The sequence below is a fragment of the Aethalodelphis obliquidens genome, unplaced genomic scaffold (genome assembly GCF_003676395.1).
Source record: "Aethalodelphis obliquidens isolate GAN/ISIS:26980383/991018 unplaced genomic scaffold, ASM367639v1 scaffold16, whole genome shotgun sequence".
In the NCBI taxonomy this organism is placed as follows: Eukaryota; Metazoa; Chordata; class Mammalia; order Artiodactyla; family Delphinidae; genus Aethalodelphis; species Aethalodelphis obliquidens.
The window spans coordinates 20,557,936-20,579,218 of record NW_020837960.1 but is presented as its reverse complement, the minus strand read 5'-3'; the positions used below and the strand labels follow the sequence as shown (position 1 = coordinate 20,579,218).

Here is a 21,283-nt window from a genome sequence, read left to right as displayed (position 1 = left end):
GTTTGGGTACACAATGAAAAACACTTGTGATGCAAAGTAGTCAGTAATGTTAAACTAAGTTTTTAAACTATTGGATATTTTTGATTAGTTTTTCTCTTGAAAACAACTTCTCTTAAAACGAAAGAACTTCAGTTCATTTCACCTTTCATCAGCCTGACTATTGATGTTAAAAAGTCAGAATCTTAACTCTCACCTTGTTAGGTAAACAGCAACTGGTAACATCATTCAAGGAGCATGACTAAGTTACAAAAATTCAACTCCAATCATATGACATTGTAATTTACTCATGAGAAGACATAGCCTGATTTTGGGAAAGCATACGTATTTTTTCTGAGTTCCTTGGTTAGTGGAATAATTTTCCTTTTTTTAAAAAAACTATGTGTTTGATTTGGAAACACAGACCTTTGGGGCTAGAGTACACTTTAGAAGTCATGTCTTTCCATTCCGTTATTTTCCACTTAGTACACTGGTTTACTCTTTTTTTTTTTTTAAAGATGTAAGCCACTCTAAATCATTCTGCAAGAAATGGCAAGAAGAATCCAAAATGTATAACTTTCATGAAGTATGTTGCTTCCTATTGTGTCAAATTTGTCAATTAATATTTTTAGTGGTGTAGGTTTTTTGGTTAATGGAAAGTAAAGATATTACCATGGAAAGCTGGGAAACTAAAAAGTATAAAAAGGAATTCACTCATTATCCCGCTATCACTGTACACAGACATATTTTCTAGTCTCTTTTCAATATACATACACATTTTTAATAGTAGAAGCAAAACATTATCCAGTCTCTTTTCAATATACATACACATTTTTAATAGTAGCAGCATAATATTATCCATACCATTTTGTATACTGCTTTTTAACCTAACATATTGTGATTCTTTTCCCATGACAAGGAAAATTCTTCACATAAATGATTTTTGATTACGACATATTTCACCTTGTTGCTGTACCATCATAATTATTTAAATATTCTTCTATTACTGGTCATTTAGATTATTTATAATCCTATACTGTAAATATCCCATAGAGTTGTCCTTAATCCTAAAGAATTTGTGGACCAGTATTGACCCTCCCTCATTCCAAGGTCCCTTGTGCATCTCTGATATCACAGCCCTTCAGAAAGGCTTGTAACTGGAAAGAAGCCAAAGTTTCCTTCCAGCCGTTCCTGGATGTGTAGACTGCTATTACGCAGAGACCTTGGCTAAGAATTCTAACTTGTTAAAACAATGTCTTCCACTGAGTCGCTAAGTACACACCTTACTGAGACTTCAAGCTATTGAGATCTATGAGCCTTCTTTACACATTCACAAACACCACCGTCTTGATGATATAGACATGCATCTGGCAACAAAAGCAGCAACAGAAAGAAATTCCAGCCAATGGGAAATCCCCACCAGTGGTTGTCCTCAGATAAGGTTCTAATGGCTCTGGCTCAGTTTTCAGTCTTTGAAGTAAGCACAAATCACTTGTCCTGCGTAAAGTAGGGTAGCCGCATGACTATCAAAGATTTTGAAATGATTGTTGTTTTCAATATATGTGGTCTAATTGAAAGACCTTGAGTAGAAGAGTCTAATCTGTGCTGTCCAATATGGTAGCCGTTAGCCATGTGTAGCCACTGAGCATTTAAAATGGGGCTGGTCCGAATTGGGATATGCTGTGCATGTTAAATACATACCAGATTTCAAAGACTTAGTACAGGGGCTTCCCTGGTGGCGCAGTGGTTGGGAGGCCGCCTGCCTATGCAGGGGACGCGGGTTCGTGCCCCGGTCCGGGAAGATCCCACATGCCATGGAGCGGCTGGGCCCGCCATGGCCGCTGAGCCTGTGCGTCCGGAGCCTGTGCTCCGCAACGGGAGAGGCCGCAACAGTGAGAGGCCCGCGTACCGCAAAAAAAAAAAACAAAAAACAACACTTAGTACAAAAAAAAAAAAAGAATGTAAAATATTACATTCTAGTTATTTTATATTGATGGCATATTAAAATGCAATATGTTTGACATATTAGGTTAAGTAAACTATTGTTAAAATTGGTTTCACATGCTTCTCTTTACTTTTTGAAATATGGCTACTGGAAGATTTAAAATTACATGTGTGGCTCACGTTACGATCCCATTGAACAGTGCTGGTCTAGATACTTGAGTATTAGTCCTGAATGTACTGAATAATCTTGGGCAAGCCAATTACCTTCTCTGTGGCTTAAGTTCAACACGTGTAAAATAGTGCCTTGCTCAAGTGAAAGCTGCAAAGGGGCAAAGTAAATCTGGATTACTTTTTATTAGTTACATACCTCTATTGCTTACTTCTATAAGAATTTTTAAATATCTATAAGATAATATGTAAATTGAATAGCTTCAGCTACAAGTCCAAAATAAGTGAGGAATTAAAACTACTTGCAGTTTGGGCTTCCCTGGTGGTGCAGTGGTTAAGAACCTGCCTGCCAATGCAAGGGACACGGGTTTGAGCCCTGGCCCGGGAGGATCCCACATGCCGCGGAGCAACGAAGCCCGTGCGCCACAACTAGTGCGCCTGCGCTCTAGAGCCCGCAAGCCACAGCTACTGAAGCCCGCGCCCCTAGACCCCGTGCTCCGCAACAAGAGAAGCCACCGCAATGAGAAGCCCGCACACCGCAACGAAGAGTAGCCCCAGCTCACCGCAACTAGAGAAAGCCCGGGCGCAGCAACGAAGACCCAAAAGCAGCCAAAAATAAAATTAAAACAAAAAACTACTGCAATTTTCCTCAACAATACTTTCCACCTTGGGCAGCACTGTGAATGTAATTTTTCTCTTGGGGTACTCTTCTTTCTTCCTATTCTTCCCCTTTTCTACCATCTAACACAGATCAGCAGACTTGCTCTTGTCCCTTCAACAGGCAATATCTCCCCAAATATAAACCTGCTGCCCATCATTAGTCACTTACTAGTAGTGATAGAAATTTATATCAGTATGGTACCTTTCACAAGTCATTTGCACTTTGCACTTTCCCTTTAAATATGGAATTTAAACTATTGTTTGCCTTTGTTGAAGAAACAAATCAGTAAGGATGTGTAAACTCACTCATCATGTCAGTTTCTTTAAGAGCAGTATACCAGATTTAACATACATTTCTTTCAGTATAAACAAATACTTTTAAAGGTCCTGTGGAATAGGCTGAAAGAAAATGAAGGGTTCATTAAGATGGCAACTAAAGCAGGGGTCCCCCACCGGTACCGTTAGGAACCCGGCCACACAGCAGGAGGTAATCGGCCGGGCAGGCGAGCGAGGCTTCATCTCCTCCCCACCGCTCGCATTACCGCCAGAGCCATCCCCCCGCGCCCCCACTTCCCAGGAAAAATTGTCTTCCATGCAACCGGTCCCTGGTGCCAAAAAGGTTGGGGACCGCTGTAGAGGTTACATTGATTGCACTGTGTTCTTCAATTTTACAGGAACGAACAGGTAAGTGACCTGGGTGATCTGCCTAGTCCCATTTAGGCTCCAATACCTTTAGACAGAGATTCTAAGCAGACAAAAAGACCTGGCTGTGGTGAACGAGAAAATGCAATAAGATGCCGATTCCATGTCCGGAAGTGATCAAACTCTGGGTTACCAGGAGGATCAAATGGAATCACGTAAGAATTCGTCAGGGAGCCAAGTAACTTGTTCCTAGGATGTGCATGTTAATAGTTCTCTCCAAAATAGCACACTCAGTAACATCTGATGGATAGAATGTAATGTTGGCAAAATTATTTTTAGCACCTAGAAAGTTTAATTGGAAATCCATGTCTACAGCCTATTCTTTAATGAGTGTTTATTAAAATCACAGGATGAAATAGTCATCTTAATTACCAGTGGCATATGGATTGACAATTACTCTCCATTACACTGTCAGGGTGTCAAAACTGCACTTCAAGATCCCTTCCTCAATGACTGCAGGAATAGCTACCCTTAGAAACTGCTATCTCAGAGGACTTCAGTGCAAAGGCGCCTCTCCTGCCGACCACGTTAGGAGATGATGAGTGTTAGCTACTACACAGCTGAGAATCATAATTTGCTTGGTGGATGGTTTTCTTTCGATACATTTTTGTTGGTGATTCAGGTTGTCATTTTGGTGATTTGAGGAGTTTACTTTTAACCCCATGACAAAATGATAAATAAGAGCTATCATGTTTTAGATTATTCAGTAACTCACATGTATGATTCCTGTTGCCACCTCAGGGTGGAAGGAGAAATAGACCTATCAGAAAACCTGATTCAAACTTGTAAGCAGTATGATGTGACCTCAGCCCATTTCCTCTTGTGTAAAAGAAGATAGTTGTATTTTCCCTGCTATTCTGCCGTGCTATTCTGAGAATTAAGGATGATAACCTTTGTTAGGTGATCTTAAGACCACCCTCAGCTTAGTTTGGAATACGATAAAGTGTGAAAGAGTAGTAAAAGCATGGGCCAAAGGCTGGGGTCTATTATTGGCAGGGCTACAACAGAAGGAAGTGGGAAATTTGCTTTATTTCTTTGAGTCTTAACTTTCCTCTCTCTCTCTTTCTATCCTTCATCTCTCTATCCATTCATTCAATCATCCACACATACATATAAATATAACTATGGGGAAGAATGAAAACATTGAGTAGCTTTATTTGTGAACTTAACACGATGTCTGAAAAGTGGTAGATGCTCAATAAATAATTATTAGCTTATCCTCCATGACCCCAGTCCACCTGCAAAATACAAAAGAAGAAAGTATAAATTGTAAGAAGACACTTCAACTAATTATTTTTGAGCCATCTTAAATATTACATGGAATCTTAAATGTTACATGTCACTACTAAATATGTTTGCTTTCAGGTCTTTGCTGCTTTATTTCCTCTTCCTCTATATAATAACTTAAAAGTAACTTACAGCACTGTTTTTCATAATAGGCAAAAGGTGGATATAACCCAAATGTTCATCAACTGATGAATGGATAAATAAAATGTGGTATATGCGTACAGTGGGATGCTATTCAGTAATAGAAGTATTGAAACATGCTACACTACGGATGAACCTTGAAAACATTATGCTAAGTGAAGGAAGCCTGTCACAAAAGACCATATGTTGTGTGATTCCATTTATGTAAAATGTTCTGAATAGGCAAATGCCTAGAGACAGAAAGTAGGCTAGTGATTGCCAGGGACTGGGGAGGGAGGATGGAATAAGGGGGTGACTGCTAATGGAGATGGAATTTCTCTTGGAAGTGATGAAAATGTCCTAAAACATTGCGGTGAAATGTTTGCGGTGATTGCGGTGAAAGTTGCACAACTCCCTGAATATATTAAATAACATTGATTTGTCCACTTCAAATAGGTGAGTTACATGGTATATGAACTATATCTTAATAAAGCTGCTACAAAAAAAAAAAAGCACTGTTTTAGTATGCTCAAAATAATGTACTTTAGCTTAAAGATTTCTGCTGCCTATCCTTTGCTGCAAAGGAAAGTAGTAGAGTAATAACTATTTAATTACTCCCAAATTAAGTGAGCGGGACAGTAGTGTTATAAATGCTGTCATTTCCTTTCCTCAATGATTAACTCAAAACCTTCAGATAAGTGAAAGGAGAAAATGGCTTGCACAAAATTAAGCTGGTTTCATTAGAAACACTGAATCGTGTTGATAGATATAATTTTATTGTTTTAGGTCCTAAACCTAGTGCAGTCCTATGTGACTCTTCGAGTCCCTCTGTATGTTTCCTACGTGTTCCATTCCCCCGTTGGGGTAGGAGGCTGGCAGCATTTTGACTTGAAGTCAGAGCTTCGTCTAACTTTCGTGTATGACACTGCCATCTTGTGGACTGATGGAATTGTCAGCCCCCCAGAAGCTGAACTCCAAGGTGAGCTAACAGAGACTTGGAAAGCTAGTTTTCTTACCTATTTGAATGACTTAAGAGAAATTTTTACTGCAGCTAAAAATAATAGAAGCATCTTTCAATGTATTTTATTTTTATAGTCAATATTTTCAAATCATTTCTGTCATGGAAAAACTTCTTTAAATTATATCAATGCATCAAATTTTGCATGATACGTGACTGTTAAATATAATGTCCATTTTAGGCGATTAATCATTCATGTGTTACTCAACACAATCTCTCTCTCTCTAGATTTTAGAAAATGGATAGGGAAAAGTTCCAACTGAAAGTAAGGAATGAACCCCAAAGAAAAAGTTACACATTTTTGTTTATGAAAATGGGAGATGCATTTTAAAGCCCAGTATAAACTGTGTCCTGGATTCTAGTTCTGGGTCTATAGCTAACTAACTGTGTGATCTCAAACATATTGCTTGACCTTTGGCAGTCAATTTCTGATGAAAGATAGACTAGACTTCTAATTTTCTTTCAGTTAAAAAATTCTATTATTCTATAATACTTTAGCTGAATGTCTTGGAACAGTGGTGGTACGTGCCACTACAATTTGGGCCCCCAAATCATCTGCATAACTTTGTTTCAGTCTTGATGTCAGAATCATAATTCAAAGTCCACAAGCATGAAGCTAATGAATCCATTAGTAGAATTAGTGCTGTTTCTTTTCAGGCACATACTGCTGTTCAGGCTCCACGCATGTCTAACCATCATTGCTTCTTACGAGCCAGAGGGAAAATTCGGTTGATAGGACATCTCAAAGTGTGTTGTCTTAAACAGATTAAAATTACCTTAAAGCTATGTGAAAGGTAATATGATCACTCTAAGTAATCAGTCTAGATCGTTTCAAATGTTTTAATTCCATATCTTGCCTTAGGAAATGTATACTAAGTGAATCTTAATGCAGATCCATCAACTTCTACATAAGGATCTCATGTTTCCTTCTATCTGTAGCCAACTTTGGTCACCTTGCTAAATTTCTTGGGGAAGTTTTGGAGTTTTCATTAAGCCTATAACATTTGGAATTACTCTGGAGAGCACAAACCTGTTTCCACCTACATGTCCAAATCTTCAAAATTTGACCAGTTCCTCCTGTCTCTCAATTTACAGCTTAATTTCTATAGACTAAAGCTTTAAGAAATATCTTGGCCTATTGTAATCACTCTGTATATTTCATATGGACCTCATTCATGTGACCTTATTCTATTCTGCCTGCCTTCTAGACAGCTTTTCCTGTTAGAAAACAAAACAAAACAAAATGAGAATATTTCTGCCTCTCTGATCACTCAGAATTTTTCTGGTAATACCTTTTGGCTAGAATGCTTAAAGATGAGAGGAACCTGAATTTGGTTGTGGAAGAAAGCCCAGACATTAGGAGTCCTTGGTCACCAATATTCCCACTCTTGTGTCCCATCCCATCATAGGTTCTCTCTACCCAACTAGCATGCGCATCGGTGAAGAGGGGCGTTTGGTCGTGAACTTCAAGACAGAGGCTCAGTTCCATGGCTTGTTTGTGCTGTCACATCCCGGTAAGCCCCATTACCCTTGAATAGCCGCTCCCCACACAACAAGGATATACTTGTTCCATATTTGCACGCGTTCCAGCATGCTTCCTTATGAGCTTTGAAGCCCTTAATTTCAAACGAACCATGTATGGACAAACATCTACATGAGGGCTTGATCATTGCTCGGCTACGTCTTATAAGCTACAAAATCATCACTGTAGAATTTTAGAGAAAATACCAAATGGTTGAAGTAAATTTAAAAGAAAACTCTACTTGGAGTTCCCTGGTGGCCTAGTGGTTAGGATTCCGCGCTTTCACTGCCGTGACCTAGGATCAGTCCCTGGTCGGGCAACTCAGATCCTGCAAGCCGTGCAGCGTGGCCAAAAAAATAAAGAAAGAAAAGAAAACTCTACTGAGTTAATTTTAAGAGTTTTCCTTTAGATTGAGAACATAGCCACAACATTCCCATTCTCTACTTCAAATGTGTTGTCCAAAAATTTGAATTTTAGGTCATTTGTTCAGCGAGCACAGCTCTTTTCTAGGTACTGTAAGAAACCTTTATAATGGAGACAGAAGTACCACTTCACTATTACACTTGTTTCAGACACGTTAGCTAATCATCTTAAGTGTTAGCCATGTAATTTTACTAATCTGATGAATTGTGCTGTGAATGTCAATAATGTGGCAGTCACTCATGTCCCGCGTCTAAGCTTTTATACAAAATTTCATTTCATTAGAAATAATTCTTTATTTGACTTCGCATTACTAAACTGGTTTGCACATCTTCCTGGTGTGCCAACTCATGTCAGATTGGAAGAGGGAAATACTTCACGTGCTGTCTTCTGTGTCCTTCTTTCTTCTGGGTCGGACGGAGAGAATCAGGCTGAAAATTCAGGAAGAGAAAGACAGTTTGCTGTATTTTTGTGAGTCTGAAATACAGAACCAAAAAGAATCGTTTTGCTTTATTGTAATTGACTGTTCTGGAAAATGAGGATTTCCTGGTCTTTACAGTTCCCTTCCACGTGTCTACCTTTCTATTAGACTGAATCTTTGTTTAGATATGATTGAGGCAATCTAATTAAAATTAGCCTCCATGTATAAGTTGGGTGTGCCTGGCTCTGTGGGAGCAAATAGTCCGAGGTTCTGTTCATAGCTTCAGTGCGTAGTGAGCCTTTATTGAACGGCTGTGCCTCCCTGGAAGGTAGCCCTGAACTATGTGAGCATTTCTGTACAATTAGTTTTTGGCAGCATTATATAGAGTGGAAAAAGCACTGCATTAGGAATCAAAGGCACACAGCCCAGCTGTGTGATCCCGGGAGAGTCACACAATCACTCGCAGCCCAGTTTCTTTAACTGCAAAATGAGGATTATTATACCAACCCTGCTACTTTGCAGGCTTATGATAAGAACACATGCAAATAAGGGATCATAAGGCACTTTGAAAACTCCAAACCGTTATGCACTCTTTTAACCACTAGACCATTATTGTTCTTGGCATTTTTCTAGCGGCCTTCACCAGCTCCATGATCATGTCAGTTGATCACCCAGGTCTAATGTTTTCCCTGCGTCTCATAAGGAGTGAACCAACCTATAACCAGCCAGTCCAGCAATGGAGCTTTGTATCTGACTTTGCAGTAAGTGACTAAGGCTCTTAATTTTCCCTTGCTGCTGCCTTTGACTACGTCTCAGCTTTTTAAATGAAAAACACGAATGTCGTCTCTGCTCCTTAAAGGTACGGGACTACTCGGGGACGTATACTGTAAAACTGCTGCCATGCACCACTCCGTCACACCAGGAGTACCGCCTGCCAGTCCACTGCAACCCCAGAGAGCCTATCACTTTTGACCTTGACATCCGATTCCAACAGGTGTGTCTCATAGAATCTTCTCCCACGTAGAAGCCCACTTGGTTAAAGTCACAGTTTACCTTTATCAGTAAAAAAGAAATTTTTTTCTCACCCAATGACTTCAATTCTTACATGCTGAGAAAAAAAAGGAAGTCAGGCAGGAAGGGAACAAGGGAGGAAAGAAGAAAGAATTGCCCTTTATCCGTTGCGGGTTCGGTATATAAAATCCACAGGTTAAGAGTATGCAAGGGTTATTTTTTTTCTTATGGGATCTGATCTCCTCCTGGAGTTTGCTGCCTTGGAGATTTGAGAATTTTCCCCAGAGTTCTGTACTTCTTCATCTTGTCCTTGATCATCAAGGAGAATAAATATCCTGTAGCTCATGCCACCTCAGAGTGCCTAATTGCCAGTATGTATTAAAAGAAATGTGATGGCATCTTTTGCCCAAGAACTCTTACTAAATGTTGGCCTTCCGCTGTTTACAAGTCCCTTATACATTCCAGTAAACCAGTGGAAATGAGCTCAAGCCATGCTAGTTAGTCCCATTCGAAAAATGATGTAACCTTGACAGTTTTGTCTTCTTAAGAAGAACAAAGTCAGTGTTACAATTCCCTAAGAAGGTGGTTTGGCTGGACATGAACATTTCCGTGCAGTGTTTACCATTCTTTATGTCAGCGTACAATGCATGTGTGTATCTGCAAATAATGTGTTTGTGCACCACCAGAACCATCAACAACACATAAAAGGGCCTTTACGCTTGGTTTTAGGTCAGTGATCCAGTGGCAGCTGAGTTTAGCTTGAACACGCAAATGTACCTACTCTCCAAGAAGAGTCTCTGGTTGTCTGATGGATCCATGGGATTTGGACAAGAGAGTGATGTTGCCTTTGCAGAAGGTATCACTTTACACGTGAGACGCCTGCTCATCTGTTTGCCATTATATCTGTCGTCCTTTATTGAGATCGTGTTTGAGGGGAACAATTATAACCTCCTTTATGGTCTTGAGATTATAACTGGGTCTTTATCATTTTGGCAGGGAGGGGTCACTGAAATTGGATATATGTTACAGGATGGTTTTTATTCTGGGGAAGTTAACCTCTATTTCCCTTATCTAAATGACTTTTGAAACAAGTCTGGATTTTTTTCCTTGAATGTTTTTTTTTCAATTTGCATACACACCAATACTGCAGCTCCATGAGAATATATAGTTCATGGGCAAGGGTTGTGCCTGTCTTGTTTAGTGGTATATTCCCAAAACCTAGCAAAATACCTAGTACACATGGTAGGTGTTCAGTAGTAGCTGTGAAAGAGATGATGAAATACCAGGGAGTTTCCTTAAACCCTCTTTCAAAATCAAATAAAGCTGGGTTTGGGGAGGGAAGGATTAAGAGTTTGGGATTAGCAGATGCAAACTAGTATATACAGAATGGATAAACAACAAGGTCCTACTGTAGAGCACAGGGAACTATATTCAATATCCTGTGATAAACCATAATGGAACAGAATATGAAAAAGAATATATATATATATATGTATAACTGAGTCACTTCGCTGTACAGCAGAAATTAACACAACATTGTAAATCAACTATACTTCAGTAAAATTTTTTTTAATTTAAAAATCAAAGCTAATTCAGCTTTTTATTGATGTTTTCTCTTTAGTGTTATTCTGTAATGATTTGCCTGTATCTTGGCAACTAATATACTTATGTAAACTGGACTTTAACCACAATGGGATGTTATGAATGTTGAATTATAGGCCAATGGGAGGGAGACGCAAGAGGGAGGAGATATGGGGATATATGTGTATGTATAGCTGACTCACTTTGTTATAAAGCAGAAAAAAGTTATGTCTGGAAAAAAAAATAATGATAGGCCAAGCCTTGAGGTTATTCCCACTACAGGCTGCGCACGTTGAGGGTCAGTAAATCTCCAGTACCTGTGGTCGTCTGCAAAGTGGCCTCATCTGAGGCCTGGGAGCGGACCAGATCCTGAAGCTAACGCAAAAAGGGCTTCGACATGTGATGCCAGATTGGGAAGAGAAGGAAATGCTTTCTAGTGTCATTATGGTCACCAACTGTTTGCAGTGTCACATAGACATACCTTATCACTTAACAGAAATAACATTTCCATGTCTCTGTTTCAGGCGATACGATTTATGGTCGGGTCATGGTGGATCCTGTCCAGAACCTGGGCGATTCCTTCTACTGCAGCATTGAGAAGGTGTTCTTGTGCACCGGGGCTGACGGCTACGTTCCCAAGTATAATCCACAGAACGCAGAATATGGCTGCTTGGCTGACTCTCCTTCACTCTTATATAGATTTAAAATTGTGGTAAGTGCTTTGGCCCAAACAGTGAACTGGCTAGATACGCAAAGCTAATGGTTTTTGTCTTCTGTTTTAAAACAACAGCATCTTTTTAAAGGAAACCAAACGGTGGCATTTTATGGTACAGTAAGTCCCCTACATATGAATGAGTTCTGTTCCAAAAGCGCATTCGTGAGTCCAATTTGTTCGTAAGTCCAACAAAGTTAGCCTAGATGCCCAACTTACACAATCAGCTATACTGTAGCCGCTACGTCACTGCTGTTTTTACGCTCGTTTCTGGACATCCTGGGCTTGAAATAAAGAGACTGTACTACCGCACTCTATACAGTACTGTACAGTAAAGTACACAAAAGCACAACCACTTGTAGAGGATGCAACACATGACAATGTACCCCAGAGACGTGAACTAATTTACGTGATTGGACACGCGGATGCACGTTTGCATCTTTGAAAGTTCGCAACTTGAAGGTTCATGTGTAGGGGACTTACTGTAATTGGTACTTGCGCAAAACTAATAGGAAAACCTTCTGCATTTGCAAAAGTTGGCATTATCTGCAGCAATCCTCATTTTCCTTATTGCCTAAAGGACAAAGCTCAGCCGGAGACACAAGCCACCAGTTTCGGAAATGTCCTGTTTAACGCCAAACTGGCAGTGGACGACCCTGAAGCTATCTTGTTAGTGAATCAGCCTGGATCCGATGGATTTAAAGTCGACTCAACACCACTCTTTCAGGTGGGCCAATGACAAGGTCACTTACAAGAGGTGTGTAACCACATGCAAGTTACTTAACATCTGAGCACCTCAGATGTCTCCCATGTAGAAGGCAGTACTTGTCATACTGCGTAGAGTTAATGTGAACTTTGAGTAAAATAACGCGTGTAAACCACACCAGACCCTCCTGGGCTCATAGTGAACATTCCATAAATGTTAGCTATTATTATGTTTATTAATGTATTCATGTTATTTTAAGTCTACGTGTAATGAAGACCCTTATTCAGTCCAGAATATAAATCTAAATGTGATGGTTGGGAACTCTGCTCTTACTGTTCGAAACCTCCTCTCGGTTGACTTTTTATGGCCACCTTTATAAGAGTGATCTTGTGTGAACTGCTGAACTCAGAGACACAACTGTGCACAGCCCAGGAATCTCTATTCTTTTTTTTTTTTTTTAATATAAAGAAATTTATTTTGAAATAGAATAAAGTTTCAGGGGTACAACATAGTATCACAATTTTAAAGGTTCTACTCCATTTATAGTTATTATAAAATGTTGGCTATATTCCCTGTGCTGTACAATATAGCCTTGTAGCTTACTTATTTTATATGTGGTAGTTTGTACCTCTTAATCCCCTACTCCTATCTTGTCCCTCCCCTACTTTCCTCTCCCCACTGGTAACCACTACTTTGTTCTCTATATCTGTGAGTCTGTTTCTGTTTTCTTATATTCACCAGTTTGTTTTATTTTTTAGATTCCACATATAAGTGGTATTATACAGTAGTTGGCTTTCTCTGTCTGACTTATTTTACTGAGCATAATACCCTCCAAGTCCATCTGTGTTGTTACAAATGGCAAAATTTCAATCTTTTTCTGGATGAGTAGTATTCCATTGTACATATATATACCACATCTTCTTTACCCATTCATCTGTTGATGGACACTTAGGTTGTTTCCATATCTTGGCTATTGTAAATAGTGCTGCTATGAACATTGGGGTGCATATACCTTCTAGAATAAATATGTTTGTTTTCTTTAGGTATATACCCAAGAGTGGAATTGCTGGATCATATGGTAGTTCTATTTTTAGTTTTTTGAGGAACCTCCATACTGTTTTCCACAGTGGCTTCACCAAATTACATTCCCATCAAAAGTATACAAAGGTTCCCTTTTCTTCACATCCTCACCTTATTTGTGTTCTTTTTCATGATAGCTATTCTGACCAGTGAGAGGTGACAGCTTATTGTGGTTTTGACTTGCATTTCTCTGATGATTAATGATGTTGAGCATCTTTTCGTGTGCCTTTTGGCCATCTGTATGTCTTCTTTGGGAAAACGTCTACTCAGGTCTTCTGCCTATTTTTTAAATCAGGTTGTATTTTTTTAACATCTTTATTGGAGTATGATTGCTTTACAATGGTGTGTTAGTTTCTGCCGTATAACAAAGTGAATCAGCTATACATATACATATATCCCTATATCCCTTCCCTCTTGCGTCTCCCTCCCACCCTCCGTCCCACCCCTCTAGGTGGTCACAAAGCACCGAGCTGATCTCCCTGTGCTATGCGGCTGCTTCCCACTAGCTATCTATTTTACATTTGGTAGTGTATATATGTCCATGCCACTCTCTCACTTCGTCCCAGCTTACCCTTCCCCCTCCCCGTGTCCTCAAGTCCATTCTCTATGTCTGTGTCTTTATTCCTGTCCTGCCCCTAGGTTCTTCAGAACTTTTCTTTTTTTTTTAGATTCCATATATATGTGTTAGCATACGGTATTTATTTTTCTCTTTCTGACTTACTTCACTCTGTATGACAGACTGTAGGTCCATCCACCTCACTACAGATAACTCAACTTCATTTCTTTTTATGGCTGAGTAATGGAATCTCTATTCTTAAATACTTTATAAACGAAGATAGAAAGTTCTAACCTAGAGATAGAAGGTAGAAAGAGACCCAGGAGACCATAACACTGAGCAGACAAATGAGACAAATTCAGAGACGTGTCCACACTGTGAATCCTTGGGGGAGCAAGTGCATCTTTTAGGATGTTTACTGAAAATTGTCCAGACAGGATGGGCTGGAGAAATATGTTATCTTTATTCCTCGTAAAGAAGGATGCTTGAGAAAGCATGTCTGTTCTTCTGAATCTTTTCAAACAGGAAGTTAAGTTAAAGTATGATTTGTTTTGTTTTGTTTTTGTTTTTAATGTGAACTCTGAAGGCACTTGACCTCTTCTAAATCCTGAAGGCTTCAAAGAGCCATCAGAAAATGCCTTCTTTTCACAAACCCTGAAAAGCAGAAAAACTGACCTTTTCTATGGCCTTATGTGTAAAATACACAGCAAGACATACTGGAAAAGAGTCTTGAGGTTCAGAAGGTCTGACTCTAGTCCTGCCTCTGATACTAACTAGTTCAGTGACCTTAGGCAAGTCACTTAACTGCTACACATTCTCATTTACTCATTTTTTACTATTTAATTTTTGTACACTTTTTAAAAGGTTACACTCCATTTACAGTTATTACAAAATATTGGCTGCATTCCCCATGTTGTACAATACATCCCTGGAACCTGCCTTACACCCAATAGTTTGTACTCCCACTCCTGTACCCTTATATTGCCCCCCCTCCCTTCCCACTGGTAACCACTGGTTTACGCTCTATATCTGTGTCATTCGCTCATCTTTTAAATGAGTAAGTGAGACTGTGTGATCCGGAGTTCTCTACAGCTCTGACAAGTCATAGCTTACCAAATATTTACCACCACGTGCTCCCTTAAGAGCCGCACGGCATATTTTATAGAGCGCTTTACACAAAGCCTTGCGCATACTACACGTGTAAAAATATTACGGATGTGAGTTCTGCGGACTAAGTTAAATGATTATTATCTGTGCCATGAGCTTCTCTTGCAGAGTCGTGAATGTTTAGGTTGGCACAGGCTTTAATTTTCTGATGAATAGAGTCATGTTTCCTAGGTCTCTCTGGGTCGAGAATGGTACATACACACCATCTACACAGTAAGATCCAAAGACAACGCCAATCGAGGCCTTGGCAAACGAAGCGTGGAGTACCAGTACCACTCTCTGGTGAGTAAAGGGAAGCCCCAGGCAACTTCCAAGAGCCGGAAGAAGAGGGAAATCAGGAGCACACCCCCGCTGGTGTGGGAAATCGGGGCTGAAAACAACCGAGGAACAAACATCCAGCACATCGCCCTGGACCGCAGCAGCAGGAAGCAGATCCCCCAGGGGAGGGTTCCTCCTGATGGCGTCCTCCCCCGGGAGCTCAACCATCCCACCTCTGAGGTCAGCCTGGTCACGGTGGTGGGAGGCGTCGCGGTGGGACTCCTCGCACTCTGCCTCACTGCCATGGCAGTGATGATGCGCCAGGGCAAGAGCGGCAGGAGGAAGGACACCCCCAAGGGCTCCGGCAGCACCGAGCCCATGATGCCCCCGCGGGGCCACCGCAGCGACAGCTCAGAGGTTTGACGGCCACAGGTGGAATTCAGCCTTTTCCTCAAGTGCACAGGAAAAGACAATGGAAACCCAGTGCTTCTGTCAACAGCAGAGAATTGGGGACTTCTGTGACAAAGCTGCTCAGAGGACCTGACTGTACTAGTGAACTTTGATTTGCATGCTGTCCACTCGTTCAGGCATCAAAGGACAAATTCAGACCACAGACCACATCTTTCCTCTTGCCCAGAAGGCATCAAGTATGTATCCAGATGTACACAGAGCCATAGACGGATGGTGAGGAATGTACTTCTCACCTTAGGCATCTTCTCTACACAGTAGACATGAACCTATTCAACGGTGCTAACAGACCCCTTCAGAAGTTTAAGAGGAGTCTATTGTTGCTATATTAGTATGTCTTGAAGGTGCAATTATCACATTGTTTATTCATTGTATAACAGTTTATTACTAAAAAGGTTTTAATTGGTAGTCTCGAAGAATGATGAATATACTGTTTATTGTGACAAGTTTTCTAATAGGCGAAGACAGCATGGAATTACGACCGAGGGTAGCTCAGCCCACACATCACATTTTTTCCTACTGGAGAGAGAGTGGAAGAAAAGACAGAGGGACAGTAACCTACTCACTTCAATTTGGATTGCTTCTCATCTTCGTCGGACCCTTCTTGTTTCATTTGCTTATTTAATTTTAAATTAAACCAAAGAATATGTTAAGTCTGGAGAAGACTGCTGAAGAGTGACTGCTCTGTTCGGGTACCTGGTCAGAAATAGAATTCTTGCATGATAATACGGTATTGGTGCTCATCGGAGAGGGTTGGTGACATTTTGATGATGAAGAAATGCCATAGAGTTAGATTCACATTTACAAGACAATGTTCTTTAAGAACTGAGCCTAGATGTTTGCAGTATTGAACCCATAAATGATCAGGACAAATATCATTCTGATGGTGAAGGGAGAAAGTGGTATTTATTAATATAATATGTTTAACCAAAGCGCCTCTTACCTATACTTTATAGAATAAAAGAACATTTTAACAATGACACATGAGTTTAACCCTCACAACAGCATCACACAGCAAGGTCCAAAACTCAAGTTGTCCAGAAGACATTTTATTAGCTTTCTAATAGACACCTGGTCCAAACGATGGAAATCCCTTCAACCGTCATTCCAGAGATGATCTTAGAGGTGGCCAGCATCCCTGATCATATTCTTTTTTTTTTTTTTTGGCCATGCCACGCAGCATGCAGGATCTTAGTTCTCCCACCATGAATCGAACCTGTGCCCCCTGCAGTGGAAGCGCAAAGTCCTATCCACTGGACCACCAGGGAAGTCCCGATCATATTCTTTGATCAAAGAAGAAGACTTCACTCTCTGGCATCTTCAGTTCAGTGAACTGATGCGGTGTGGCCCATCTCAGTACCTAGAAATATAACTTGTAATACTGCTTGCAGTGTTCAAAACCAAGGACTCGAGTGAGCTTGCTCGGCAAGCTTCTCGTTGTCTTTCTAAGAAATGTGCTTGCATCAAATAGCAGAATTTTCGATCGGAAAGGGAAAATGTCAGTAGTTTAGTGACCAATCTTCCAAAAGCTAGTAAGTGTATTTCGAACGACAATAAGGGCAGGAGAAAAAGAACCTGACCTAAAGACTAACCTTCAAGCGCTGCCTGGGGTCCTCTTTCATTTCTAGTTATAACCTGGCCAAGCTGGACGTCCTGGTGGAATGGAGATGTTTAGAAGGCTAACCTCTCCTCAGGTCATGCAGTCATTTCCAGCTCGGTGTCTGTGAGTACCAACCATCTCTTGATTGAAAAAGGGAAGCGACACTGGTGCTGGGAGAGAAGCCAAATGTATCCAATACTTGCCTCTCCTTGGGGCAGCTCTGCACTTGACATTCAGAGTCTTTTAAAGGATAGAGTAGACCGTATTCTCCTTCCATTGGGGAATATACAAATGCCACCTACAATTCAAAGGTCTCCCAAAGGACTTAGATAAAGAGAAAGTACTGTATAACCCAGGAGATCACTTATCAAATAAATATTAATACTTTCTTAATGATCCCCTTTTCTTTTGCTTTGCCCTCTGGTAAGATGCTTAGCTACTTCTTTGGCTACCTCGTAACTTGTATAGGATGAGCATGACTTAAGCAACTTCAAATAGTGTGTGGACTTTCTACTACTTAACCATTGGATTCAGTGTGTGTAGACTGTTAGAACCTAAGTACTCTCAGTTGACTTTATGTTACGTTAGTAGTTAAGATGCTTCTGAGCCTGACTGTCATACAGCCTTAGGGGTCTCTGTGACTAAATATGTTATCAATGAAGCATCATTACAAGAAGTCTATTTTGAGCCTTTGAGCCAGGCTGGTTTTTTACCAAATTTCTCTCTACAGTGAGTTGTTCTAATGAGACGACTTTGGATGAATTGGAGTGCTTATACAGTACAGAACACATCCTTTCCTAACAAAGAAAAATTTCTCCCTCTCTGCCCATCTCCTTCTCTCTTTCTCTCCCTCTTCTCTTCTTCCTTCCTTTCCTCCCAGTGAAAAAAGAGAGTCTGTGGGAATTAAGCAGAGTTTCTTAAGTGTAAGCTTGGATTTCTGCATCATTTTCTTAATATTTATGTACTGAATATGTGACTTAATAGACATTTAATCGAAAACTTTTTAGTGGAAAAAAGAATCAAACACAATGCTTTGTTGTGCAATAAAACAGATCCTTAGTTTAAATATTTTGTTTTTAGAGAATTATTCTGGTACAATCAGAATAAATACATAAAATAACTTCCATAGAGGACAGGATATAAGCAGTAATAGCTCCTTAGATACTCATAGCTTCTGACTCCAATGAAAACAAGGTCTTGTTGACATTATATAGTAAACACAAAACAATATTAAACTTTAGTGGCTCACCTGGTATATGAACCATGACACATGAAAACATCTAAGTGTGTTTTAACAATGGTTCTATTTATTTCAGTTAATGTTTACCAAACGCTCCCCTAGGATTAGCCGCTTTGAGGGATTACTTGGAAACCAAGCTACTCTCCCTGCCCTCGGGCAGGTTGCCTCGAATGTGGCTCTTTCTTTGGACTAAAGGGATCAAGATTTGTATTGGTTTCTCTCCTGGACAAACAACACACCAGGCACATCTGTGAACTATAATTTAAAAATCTCTCTAGAGGACCAGCAGTAGAGTCTACTCTTCTCCATCTAAAGACCCCCACGTTATGGATCATTCTGAACACAACTCTAATACAAAAGATTTCAAATCAGTAATTTAATGGAACCATCCTTTGCAAACCCACTCAGAGAAAGTACATTGCAGAGATGTAGGTGGCCCTGCATATTCTTTTCCTCTTGATGGAAGACAGACCACCTTTATTCCAAGAATGGGATATAACACCTAAACTCTTCTTCTAGTTCTGTAACTCACCAGCACCTCCTGAAGTCCACTCTTTCACAAGCATCACAATTTGCGAACAACATGAGGACAGGTCAGCTGGAATTCTGCTGCCATACTTCTGCACAGCATTTGTGACAAGAGGACCAATTCTTGTGAAGGGATTCAGTTCTGGAAGCAACAAAAGAGCCTCTTTATCAAGTCATCTTACCTCTAATTATTTTCCAAGGTACCAACTCCAAAGTCAATTTTTAAAATGAGAACAGAACTGTGTAAAACCCACAGAGAGCCTTTCCTCATACAAATCAGTGCTAAAGGCTAAGCAGCCCCCAACTGAGAAATTAAATTAGAGTAACAACAGAGTGAAATGTAATGACATTTAGATTTTAAAAGTTGGAAATCTGATTTCAGCTACTGCTTTGAAAATATCTATTTAGTATCAACTTAAAAACCAACTTAGTCCTTTAATAGGAAAACAAAATTTTTTTAAGATGCAAATGGTTTACAAATTAGAAATTTACATAATTGTATTAATTTGAAAACAAGCACATTATGGTTCTTTGAAACTTTCATTTTTTTTCTAGCCATGATAGCAATAATAAAAGGATGAAAACAGGTGTCTTCACTCACCATATGGCAAATGAATGGGACTCAAAGATTCCACATTCCAACTTGTCAAGGCTTAGAAATGTATCATTTGGCCAGAAACTATAAATACTACTGTTATCTCTCTCTCTCTCTCTCTCTCTCTCTCTCTCTCTCTCTCTCTCTCACACACACACACACACACACACACACACACACACACACGTGCATAAAAAAACAGCCAAACAACTCATTTCTAGAAAACAACGACCCAAAAAACATAGTTCTACCCGAAAATGCCCATTTTGAAGATTTTCAAGGTCAACACAATTGTCATTTGTAAAAACAGACTATAGTGGGAGTTTCTGTGACATTAATTCAAAGGTTAATATGTTTCCTTAAGATTTTTCTCCTAGAATTGATCCCAGTGTTACATGGTAATGACACAGGAATTCTTAGAAAATGTCTTCCATAGGTTCGAAATATTCCTCACTGTTTATTTCTCTTTGTTTCCATATCCTTGGATGTTAAGAACATAATACTTTGAGATTTTGGTAGTTATTTTTATTTTGATAAGAGATTTTAAAACAGAAGTACATGGTATTTTCCTACAGTTTTTACTAGAAAGATTACACAGAAACATTTTAAATAGGGAAAGAAAGCCGATTCTGTCTTTAGAAATAAAGTTGATAAAACAAAATAGACTAATGTGAGACTCTTTTAATTTTTGGGGGAGAAGAGTGAGAATGTGGACTTTACAAACTTTTAAACAGTTTTGCTTTCTTCCCCATCTTTCAAGTGCATTTCTTTTCTTTTCCCTGACATTAGTGTGCATTTTCTTCAGTGTTGTGTTTTGCTAAAGAACAAATACAACAACATCAAAAACAACTGCTGTAGCAACAACACCTACTTTTACTTTGTTTTCTTTCCTTTTTCCTTCCTTTCTTGCTTTCTTTTCTTCTTTCTTTCATGGGCTTTGTTTTCTTCTCTCTCTGAGATTTGTCGTTCTTCCAGTAATGTTTCCCTTTTAGTTTTGAAACCATTACCATTTTCACTAAATCATTAGCAGTCTCATTCATCTGAAAGCTGGCAAGTGAGCACAGGGTTTTCGCAGTAGCCCTTCTTTAGAAAATGTTCAGGCTTTTGGATGAAGGGAAGAAAAGAACTTCCTGCAAAAGATCAAAAGCATCATGTTGAATAATGTGATGACAATCTGTGCCTTGCTTTTCTCTCAGTGGAGGTTCAACATTGACACTTAAGATGTAAAAAAGAAAAATCCCTGTAAGACTTTAATTGAGTAAGAATAAAAGGTCAAAGATCACGCAGATGAAGTTGTTTTGGATGACTGAATAATTTGCGATGAAATAAATGGCAAAAAAATTATTAAAATCTTAACAGCGTTGAAGTATTGATATTTAAAATTATAATCATCAGATGCACAAGACTTATACTACTACCCAGACGTGGCCTCCGCTGATTACATGATTCCTTAAACACTCTAAGTGAATTTCTACTACAGATATTTATTTTTTCTGATGTTTGGCCCTGTAACATAGGAAATGTCAGTGTTGTACCTTAAAAG

At 39.5% G+C, this 21,283-nt stretch overlaps 1 protein-coding gene across 2 annotated transcripts in view; it reads left to right on the top strand.

Annotated features, from left to right (window-relative positions):
* The window catches only part of FREM2 (FRAS1 related extracellular matrix 2), a 158,967-nt gene extending 138,483 nt beyond the window's left edge, over window positions 1-20,484 (top strand). The window contains exons 17-24 of one of the 2 annotated variants that reach the window (XM_027116453.1): window positions 5,644-5,836; window positions 7,285-7,389; window positions 8,872-8,999; window positions 9,098-9,232; window positions 9,979-10,105; window positions 11,355-11,542; window positions 12,123-12,269; window positions 15,223-20,484. In XM_027116453.1, coding sequence (XP_026972254.1) covers window positions 5,644-5,836; window positions 7,285-7,389; window positions 8,872-8,999; window positions 9,098-9,232; window positions 9,979-10,105; window positions 11,355-11,542; window positions 12,123-12,269; window positions 15,223-15,732 — 1,533 coding nt within the window. In that variant the 3' untranslated portion in view covers window positions 15,733-20,484. Of the gene's footprint in view, window positions 1-5,643; window positions 5,837-7,284; window positions 7,390-8,871; window positions 9,000-9,097; window positions 9,233-9,978; window positions 10,106-11,354; window positions 11,543-12,122; window positions 12,270-15,222 lie in introns of those variants that run through there. The other variant, XR_003434791.1, reaches the window with a different exon arrangement.
* The last annotated feature ends 799 nt before the right edge of the window (window positions 20,485-21,283 follow it).